Source organism: Pocillopora verrucosa, chromosome 7 (genome assembly GCF_036669915.1).
Source record: "Pocillopora verrucosa isolate sample1 chromosome 7, ASM3666991v2, whole genome shotgun sequence".
Lineage (NCBI taxonomy): Eukaryota > Metazoa > Cnidaria > Anthozoa > Scleractinia > Pocilloporidae > Pocillopora > Pocillopora verrucosa.
The window spans coordinates 3,847,487-3,857,547 of NC_089318.1; the positions used below are offsets into that span (position 1 = coordinate 3,847,487).

General features: G+C 38.8%; 1 protein-coding gene across 1 annotated transcript; it reads left to right on the plus strand.

The window, feature by feature from the left end:
• Nucleotides 1-640: 640 nt before the first annotated feature.
• LOC131786570 (uncharacterized) lies at nucleotides 641-5,221 on the plus strand. The gene is made up of 6 exons (XM_059103622.2): nucleotides 641-1,044; nucleotides 1,758-1,802; nucleotides 2,238-2,413; nucleotides 3,098-3,434; nucleotides 5,013-5,057; nucleotides 5,156-5,221. Exons 1-5 carry the CDS (start codon nucleotides 705-707, stop codon nucleotides 5,054-5,056), a joined length of 942 nt encoding a protein of 313 aa, XP_058959605.2. The 5' UTR covers nucleotides 641-704; the 3' UTR covers nucleotide 5,057; nucleotides 5,156-5,221.
• Nucleotides 5,222-10,061: the final 4,840 nt, after the last annotated feature.

The following is a 10,061-nucleotide window of genomic DNA, read 5'->3' on the forward strand; positions in this document are numbered from 1 at the left end:
TTACTTAGCTTAATCATGACAAATAAAAGATGATTGAAGCACATTTCGAGAAAACTTTTACACTTTTGATGAAACTGTTGCAATGTTTCCTGATCAAACAAGTCTGTCTGTGCTAAGCATGATTAATGAATCATTATCATTTTTTTTTTTAGTAGCGTTATTTGGAAAGAAAACATTAATTTTCATTGTTGCAATGGCATGACAAATCCTCTCAGACTATCGTAAGTGAGGGCGCCCATTTTCATGTTATGAATGATACATTCGAGCTGAGGTTGATTGAAGAGCAAGCACTGTTACTGAGTGTTAAGTAAAAAAGTTGACAAATTGCGTCATTTTTTTTTCATATCAACATATATGTCTCGTTATCGAATTTCTGGCAACGTTAGTTGAAAACAAAAAATTGTGTCTCTATTGTTTTAAACTATGATATGACAAATCATCTCATATACCAACCTAAGCTTGTAAAAGCCTTTTCTGGTTAAGAAACTCAACACGTATGTTTTCAGCCTCGATTCCGATTTTTATTTGGACTAAAGCTGTGTGATTTCAGCCTCGAGTCTAATTCTAACTTGGACTAAAGCTGTTTAAACACAGCTGTGTACGTCATGAATACTACATTCGGTCTAAAATATAATTGTACGTTTTTCCCTGCTAGATCATTGTGCTGAAGTGAATCCTGTGAGTCATCCTTGTGCTGAACTGCAATGAAACGTTTTTCCCAAATTCTGTGCGTAGCCCTTTTGGTGGCGCAGGTAAGAGGCCAAAATTGCGTTGAGGAGACGTTAAACTGCGATGACCCCGTTCCGACCATCTTTAAGTTGGGTGATCAATCTTGTGCTTGCAATAGCGCAGGTCATGCCGGAGCACTGAAATTCTTAAACGGCAAGGTACAAGTTTGCTTGGGAAACGAGTGGAAGACCTTTCAGTTTGTAGAGGACATCGAATACGGCACCGAGAAGAATCCTGGTTCATCCTGTAAAGATATCAAGGATAAAGCTGTTGGAAAACAGCTTAGCAATGGAGTCTTCTGGATCAAACTGCAAGGTATAGTCAAGATTTCAGATTTATTGTCCTTTCAGCCTCGATTACAGGTCCCTACTGTCTCTTTTAAAGGTTAAGGGCATTGAAATCTAGGGAATCTTAAAATAAAATAATATACTGATCAGTGTGATTTGTTCCTATAGGTTCATGCCTCATACCGCGTAAGGCTAACTCTCGAGCCTTCATTTGAGAGTTTCATGGGTATTTGAATAAATAGTACCTGTCTTACTGACTCTCTCATTTCGGTATCCTTTATTGCATAAGCACAAATCCAAAATTGGCTTTTCAGATTTGTAAAGGCCATGCGTTTAGTATCGTTTAGTATCGGAGCAGTTGCTAGCTCACTCTTTATTGCTGCGTACTATACACCTTGGCGAGATTGACTCAGCAATTATTCAAGTTTTACTCTGAGGTTGTTTTTTATGTTATTTAAGTTTTCGAGACTGCACTCTTTTCATGATTAAGCATTTTAAGTTCATAAGTCGTGCAAAAAGTTTACTGCTTGACACATTTTTAGCGAGATACCTAAGATACGTAACACTCCAAAAGCATAATTATCATTCATTATCAGCGACTGAATCAACTTAGCTACATTGTTAGAGAGTAATCAAACAATTTTTTATCTGTTGTAATGAATGCATGAGCTCTAACGAATTCTCTAGCGCATTCTCTAGCGACCTATTTTTCACATCCTTGGCATAATTTTTTTCCAATAGGCGTTTCGGGTGCTTTTCCAGTTTATTGCGACATGGACGCAGGAGGTAAGCGTATTCTTGTGGCACAGAATAAGTTCTATGTAAAATAATCGGTGATGAAAACTGAAGAAAACAATCGTAGAATCTTAAGGTTTTGTCAAATATCAGTGGGTTTCGTTAAAAATTTCTCAACGTAGGGTTCACAAACAGCTATTACTTTGTTTATCGCATAGAACTGAATTGGCGAAAAAATTATTTTTCGCGTCATGCAGCTCTTTCAAAAAAAAAAACCAAAACAAAACAAATATTCATATTAGCGTGCTGCGTGGAACTCTGAAAAGTCTGACTTGCCCAACGGACTTCCGCTTTAGTCTGTTCCTTAGATCATGATACTTTTATAGACGGAGATAAAAATCATATGATTTCTGGAGGCTCAAGGTTCAGATTCAGTATTCCAAACTTCGGGCAACCGGCCATATATTTCATGTTATTCATTACTAGGTTGGACCTTGGTATTCAAGGCGGTGAGTGGTGTTGATAAGAAGATCTGGGACACGTATAACTCGGCCCAGACCTCTTCCGAGTCAGTTGATGCTGCCCTTGATGTCACAAACCAGTTCAAAGATCACTACAAGAATAGAGCGGTGTTATACTGGAGTAGCTTCAATCCATCTCAGGTTATGAAAGTCAAAATTTTACTTCAGGCTTAAACTTTGTAACAGGCTTAAATAGGATTCAAAACTATTGAGCCAATCTGCAGTACCCAAACATCCCCCTGACCTCGCCCAATAATCCTTCACGCATCAATGAAAGCTTTATTTTGACATTCACTTGGAAAAGAGCTCGCCTTTCGGAATAGAAGATGTCTGCGTAAAAATATCTGAGCATACAGTTGGAGGCTTTGGTGTATTTCTATAAAACTTCAAAATTAACATCCACGACACTCGAAGGCGCAATGCTATTCATACCTCCAAAATTTTATCACGAACATGTTTAGCCCCACTTTTCGCTAAAACTTTTATTTATTTTGACATTTCAATTAATCAAGTACTCTTAACCACTAAATGATTTTTTTGAGAATTATCATTATGTATTTTTTGAAACTTAAACTTCGTTCCACCTGTGGAATGATGAATTCGATTTGCCCCCCTCAGATAGCATTTTAGTCAAGTTTTTCATTTGCAGTTTTAAAAGTGTTCTTTTTTTTTTTTTTCAATTCTGAACTGGAAGAAGGTCATTCATTCACCGGTTCATTCAATCAACTCTTCCATACATTTGTTCATTCAATTTCATTCATTCGCTCACTCACGTCATGCACTCGTTTATTTCCCTCATTCTATTTCATTCATCCATTTATTCAGGCAAAAGTGGTCCTGTACACAGGTGCAGCCAGTCAAAAGGAACTCCTTTTTAACGCAGTTGGAACGGACAAACTGAATTGGTTCTCCGTGGATAAACTTGTTTCCTCCTCGTGGACTGATATCAAGAGCGAACGAAGGAACTACTTTTCAATTCAGGGAGGATGCAGTGGCGGAAATTGTCGGAGCTTTTTCATTAACCGGAACTATGGCGGGTGTGAGGTGGATGCTGGATGGCTGGTAACCGCTGGCGTGTGGTGCTCGTGGGAAACCAATGCTGACCACACCAAAAGAGTCTTGTACAGCAAACTATCAACGTATACCGATTGGAATGTTAAAAGTAAGGACTCCAAAGTCATTCATTTATTGATTTTTTTAGCTTGTCTGATCATGTGACTTTTTCAGAGGAGCCCAGAAACTGGAGACATTTCAAATACAAAGGTTATCTAATTACGGGTTTCCTGCTGATGAAGGTTTTTCTTTTGAGCTTTATCAAAAGAGTCGTACGGTTTTAATGAAAACAACGGGATTTAATGGCTTGTGCGAATTAGTATAACTCCTGTAAGACAACTTGGCTCTAACAGCCTAAAGCATGCACACCATATCGCCATTACAACGTTCGCGCAGACGTTTGACCTCTGTGTGGGGCCAGAAGTTTTATATTAGAACTTTAAGGCGTCATGGACGGCGCGTTTACAAGCACAGAAACATTGCCGAACATTTTTGTACGATGAGATCGCGAAAATAGATCTGGTCAACTTGATTGTGTTCGTATGAAGAAGCTTAAAAACGAGGGACCAAAAATGGAAAAATAGAATTCTTGCAATATTCATTTTCAGCTTAACTCCTCAGGTGATAAAAGGAATGTGTGTTCCCTTAATGGTCATGGATTGGTTGATAACTTATGAGTCTATAACATCCATAGTAGTAACCCGTACAAGGTGATTACGATACCGAAGAAATACTTTGAAGAAAATTTTTTCTCCTCTTGTCACGAGTATGGAACGAAAGAAAAAATTTCTTGAGCCCACTACGAGAAATCGAAAACCAGACCTTAGGATTCCGCGCTCTAATGTTCTTTCACAATGAGCCTCAAAGTCAGGCCATCAGTAGCTTCATATCTGATACGCGTCCTGCGTACTGCTATAATTAGCAATCAAAATTTGCGCAGTGTAATTTCTTTTCGATCCTGAATAAGTAACGGAGGACGTTTTTACCTACCGTAGGAAATCATCATACGAAAATAGATCTGTTTCCGGACAAGAGAACATTTTTGAGCAACAGTTAAAGATGGCTGATAACTTAGAGTAACAATCACTCGTTCACCTCTTAAGTATTTTCGTTATTGCCTGTCTTTAAGGATCTTAAGCAAACCACGACTGCGACGGCAACGAGGATGTATGAAAAACAAAAGATTTATTAGGCAGAACAATAGTTCAGCTCGTTCGTTTTAAAACTTTGTACATTTCCTAGCATTTCTCTGGAAAACAGCAACGTGAAATCACCAAAATATGCGTCTAAGGTCTAAGGACAGAAATCTCGACGGCAGATTATTCAAGTTTCCAGTTGGAACTCAGCGCTTTTTGACATACGTTATGTTGAAGTTGGCGTGTGTCGCTGTAAGAGACGGTAAACAAATCCAGCCATTGGCGAAATTCTTGCCAAAAATATAAATTCATTTTTAATCGAGGTTTTCCTCGGCGTTGCTGTCCACCTCGCTTGCAAAAATGGTCCCTACTGTTAAGGAATGCTTTGTCTCTCTGTCCCTTTTGAGTCTCCCCGTTTTCCTCAAATTGTTGGTCCCTGAAGACACCGAAACTGTTCTGAGAAAACAAACACTTAAAAAAATCAAAACTTTGAAATTATCACCCCAAAACCAGTTTCTGAACTAATACATATGTTTTCTCAATATCACCAGACAATGTAGGAGTTGCTGATGTACTGGCCGTTTTCCTGATGTGAGGTAAAGTAGCGCTTCGAAACATAAAAATGTCAACGTTGATTCATCCCTTTTTTTTACCAAAAATCCTTCTGGAAATTAAATTTTCTTTTCATTTTCAGACTGATGGACAGTGAGACACAACAGTAAGGATTGATGACTTCAATAAAAGGAATTAAGAAACGAAATGTTTCAGTTTAATTTGTCGCGTTTTGTTCACTTTTTGAGAAATTCTCGCTCGAAGGTCGATAGTCATTCAGAATTGCAGAAGGGTTTTGCTGTTTTTCGCCAAGTCCCTTCTGTTTTCAGTTGTTCGCCTTTCGCTCTGAGCACAAAGAAATAGTTTATATTATCTTGAGAAAACTGTAGCTTTTATTTTCATTTTTTGTTTTTCCATGTCCGCAACTTGTTGCCAAGCCCCTTTATGCCTTGAGAAAAAAAATTAAGGCTCCAAGCGCCTCTTTTTTTTATAACCATTGGCGGTGCATATATAATTTTTGACTTTTAAGATTAACCTTGCCGTGTGAATTATTTGCTATGATTCGTCACGAGAACATAAGGATATTGTGGCCATATTTTCGTGAACAAGGTGTGTTTCTTTTAGAGACGAGACCGACAAGAATCAGTAACGTAAATTAGCTGCGTATGCCCTTTTGGTCCTTCTCTTCCTTCCAAAAAATATTGAATTTCTTTATGGAGATAAATGATTGGTAACCTTCGTGACAAGATTCGGAGCGTCTGGGGAATTGGAGTTCATCCGTTTGCATGCGCGTCGCGCTTTTTAAATGCCTTTGATTTTGTGACGATAGGTTTTCCGCACTAACTGGAAATTGCGGGGAACGCAGCAATAACGGGGGAAAATAATTCAGTAGAGACCACTTGCGACAGGAACTGAAATTCGTCACGGTTTCCTGAAACACGGAGACTTGCTTCAAGCGAACTGCTACGGACGTCAATGATTAGACAACGTTTGATTCCACAGTAACTATATTTGAGTTCATGTCGTTCCCTCGCTTCCCTTTCACCGTCGGGGGAGGGTACGGCTACACGCGCATAGGCTAGCACAGCAGCAGCTGAAATAAATCGAACGTTAATTGAAGTCAATTAATCAGAGAGACGACAGCTCAGGTAAACAGTCGGTAATTCACCGGACGCAAGAGAAAAATCGACCTTGGCATTATCTCTTGGTATTAAAGTCAAAAGTCTAAGTTCAGTTACGAATTCAATTAATCAGAGAGACGACAGCTCAGGCAAACAATCGGTAATTCACCGGACGCAAGAGAAAAAATCGACCTTGGTATTATCTCTTGGTATTAAAGTCTTAAGTCTAAGTTCAGTTACGAATTTAATTAATCAGAGAGACGACAGCTCAGGAAAACAGTCGGTAACTCACCGGACGCAAGAGAAAAATCGACCTTGGTATTATCTCTTGGTATTAAATTCTAAAGTCTAAGTTCAGTTACGAATTCAATTAATCAGAGAGACGACAGCTCAGGCAAACAATCGGTAATTCACCGGACGCAAGAGAAAAATCGACCTTGGTATTATCTCTTGGTATTAAAGTCTAAGTTACAAATTCAAAATCAGTTTTAAAGTAATTATATAACTCTGTCTGTGAGAGTTCCTTCATCCCCTGCTGATTGAGTCAGCAGGTTTCTTCATTTTTTCTAGTTAAAGCTAAAAGTTAACAACGGAGTAATTAGCATTGCAACACTTGCTGCCTTAATCCAGCAAGGTGGTTATCATCTTTGCTATACAAATAAAAAATAAATAACGAATTTATTTTATGTTCATGCAAAAGGAAAGCCGGCTGACATATTTGGTGTTGGAAAAAAATTAAAAAACGCACGAGGGACCTGTACTTTCAAAGCATAGAACCTGTAGCCGACAATTTGAAATGGGTTTTATACGTTAATTGATCCTTCAACAAATTCCAAACGCGCAAAACACTGAACACAAACTCGGGTGACACTGAAAACAAAGGCAATTGCCCCAAGCAGACATTTATACCAAAAGTATTTAATAAACGAAAAAAAACAAGACGCTAAACGAATCGTGCTGATGTCGCCCCTAAGAGATGATAAACAAAACCAGACATTCGCAAAATTCATAAGAAATATATGAGTTCGTTTTCTAATCGACGTTTTCCTCGGCGTTGCGGTCTTGACTGGTCCCCGGCATGACGAGCTTTGAACCACTTAATCCTTTTATGCAAATGAGCTAATGCGAGCTTCAATCTCGCACAAAGCTCATTTGCATAGTAACCAGATACTTCTGACTCACACAGGCGACTTCCAAATGGTAAACCAACGAGGTGTGAATTAGTTGTACGAATGCCTCATTCTTCCGGACACGTCAATCAACTGTGCTTTTAATCATAGAACCGATCAAGAATGCGCAAAATTTCACAAAGGCATTTTTACAGGATTTCCGAAATCTCCACCAAGTTTCCAATCAGACCGTTGGTCCCCAAAAGAAACGTTTTCTTAAGAAAAATGTTTAAAATCAATTATCAAAAAGTATTTTAGAAGGAAATATTTTGACTGCTCGATTAAAAGGTGAGCGTTTTCAAGAAAATGAAATAAGCTTTGATAGATATTTGTATTCCTTTGTTATAGGTACTTTGTTGTCAGTAACTTGAATTAAGCAGACAACACTGCTTGTCTGAAACAAGCCGAAGGAACTAAATAGTTTCATTGATCAACAAAAAACTAAAAAGACAGAAACGGTTGTTTTTTTTCCTAAGCATTTTACTAGCAATCCATGATTTCGCAGTTATCCATAACAACATTTTATTTAAATCAAAACAATATGTTGACCAGGTATTTCAGTTCTGGAAGTATGGTATGCGACCTTTAAATCCCCGGTTTGCCGTAACGACTCGATAAAACGATCGCGCCTCTCTTTTTGCCTCTCTTCAGCTACTCTTGCTTTCTTCCTTGCCTTCCATTGCTTTATCTTGTGTTTCTTTATATTCTTTGACTTCTGCTGATAAGCCGCATCCATAATTCAACTAAATTGAGCCACGTTTGGAAAGGCGTAAAAGCTGTTTGAAGGAGTTATTCGCATGCTGATATGCTTGATCAATCTATAACATATTTAGCTAATTAATACACGTAGTTAAACTTTGGAAAGCAAGTTTCCATAGCTAATCAAAAAGAAACTTTAAAAGGTGCTAATAGAGCTTGCATCTGTAGCGCCCTCTGTTACAATATGACTTCGAAAATCTACAAGGTTTCGTGCCATAAATGCGAAACCGTTTCAACACAAGCTTCGCTCTAAAACAGCACCTAGTTAAGTCGCATTCAATTAGAACTTTACCGGAGAGAATAAGCTTTGTGAGTGAAGGAATCGAAGCGCCACTTCCAAAACCACAAAGAATAAGCAAGAGGACCGGACCGTATCACGCTTATAAAACATGGAGAGAAAGTGTGCTGAAAGGGATCAACGATGCCCACCACCCAAGAACGCGAGGTAATTTTGAATATCATACGTCTGTATATCATGTTTTACATGTTTGTGTGAGCGTCGCACGTAGTGGTGCTGTGTTTTGAGGAGCTTGAGGTTGCCATTGATTTCACTTTGTTCTTTAACATACAGCAAAATGGCCTAAACAGGAATTGAATTTCGTTCCAGCTGAGTTCTTCAGACAGTTTCTAGCCGATCTGGGCAAGCCAAAAGTGTACTCCGTCAAAGACACCAGTCACTGGAGAGCTCCTATACTCCATACAAGTACGAGACGGATTTCTTTCAAGATGTTTGAAATGAAAGCAATTCGATCTGCGTTAGTGGAAATACAGAAAGCACAGGCCTGGTGCGTTAACAGAGCTATAAACGATGATGATGAAAATGAGGACGCCATTCATGCAGCTATTAAACGTGCCAGAATGACCAGACAGCGTATATCGTCATTCGTCACGAGAGTTCGAAGTGGTCTGGTGGCCGGACATGTATGAGAGCAGTGGCTACGGCAAAATGTCATTGCGGTATTACGTTGGGAAAGTATTTCACTAGTGAACCACTAAACTGGGAATCCCCTCTGAAAATTTCGTTATGTTATCTTTACATGCTCAACCACAACTTCGGCATAAAGTTGATTTCACACGGAACGACTTATTCGTGTCACTTATTAGCGCGGACAATTTTTAACAAGGACACTGCGGGCAAGTTTTCTCAGCACGCTGCCAAAACAAAAATAATGAGTGCAAGTGGTCGTCAAAAATTATATGGTGTAACATCACTTTAAGCCGTTAGAATATTTTCCATTGCAATATTTCATTTTGTTGAGAGTTATTACAAGTTTTCGATCAATAGCTTGTTTATTCCACAGCGCGTGTACGAGGGTAGTTCTGAAAGCGCGTGAGTCAGACGTAACAAATTTCGAGAACGTGGCTCGTGTCGCTCGACGCAAACGGGGTCACATTTACATTTATTTTATTATAACTAAAAGCGGACACAATTTTAAGACACAACTTTAAATGATTTCCTTCTTTTAACAAATTTGCAGAATTAGTATAACTACATCTGTTTACTCCTGAAAATATTAAATTCACGTTACGCGTTCCATAATTTTTGCGTTTGTCATATTATTTCGAGATCTATTACTAAAGCCGGGGCCGAGCTATCAACTTAGTCCCTACAGTATTGCCTTAATGAAACGAATTCACGCCGAAATACAGGTATTCTAAGCACCCAAGCATCTCGGTTGTTTACGGGTAGTGAACCTCGGGCATTTAACTTAACATCAACTTAAAATCTTCTTATCAGAGTACCCTTGTAAACACCAGGTGAAACGGATTCACACCAAAATACAAGTGTTACAAGTACCCAAATATCTCAGTTGTTTACGGGTAGCGAAATGTGGCATTTCAAAGCTCGGGTCAATCTAGTAAATTTCTTGTGAAAATACCCTTGTAAACACCAGGTGAAACGAATTCACACCGAATTACGGGTGTTCTATGCACCCAAGCATCTCTGTTGTTTACGGGTAGCGAGGTTGCGGCATTCGTTCAAATTAAAAACTTCTTG

Coding starts and splice junctions, on each gene's coding strand:
- LOC131786570 (XM_059103622.2), top strand. CDS start 705: ATGAAACGTTTTTCCCAAATTCTGTGCGTAGCCCTTTTGGTGGCGCAG. Junction 1,045..1,757: donor CTTCTGGATCAAACTGCAAG/GTATAGTCAAGA, acceptor TTTTTCCAATAG/GCGTTTCGGGTGCTTTTCCA. Junction 2,414..3,097: donor GTAGCTTCAATCCATCTCAG/GTTATGAAAGTC, acceptor CCATTTATTCAG/GCAAAAGTGGTCCTGTACAC.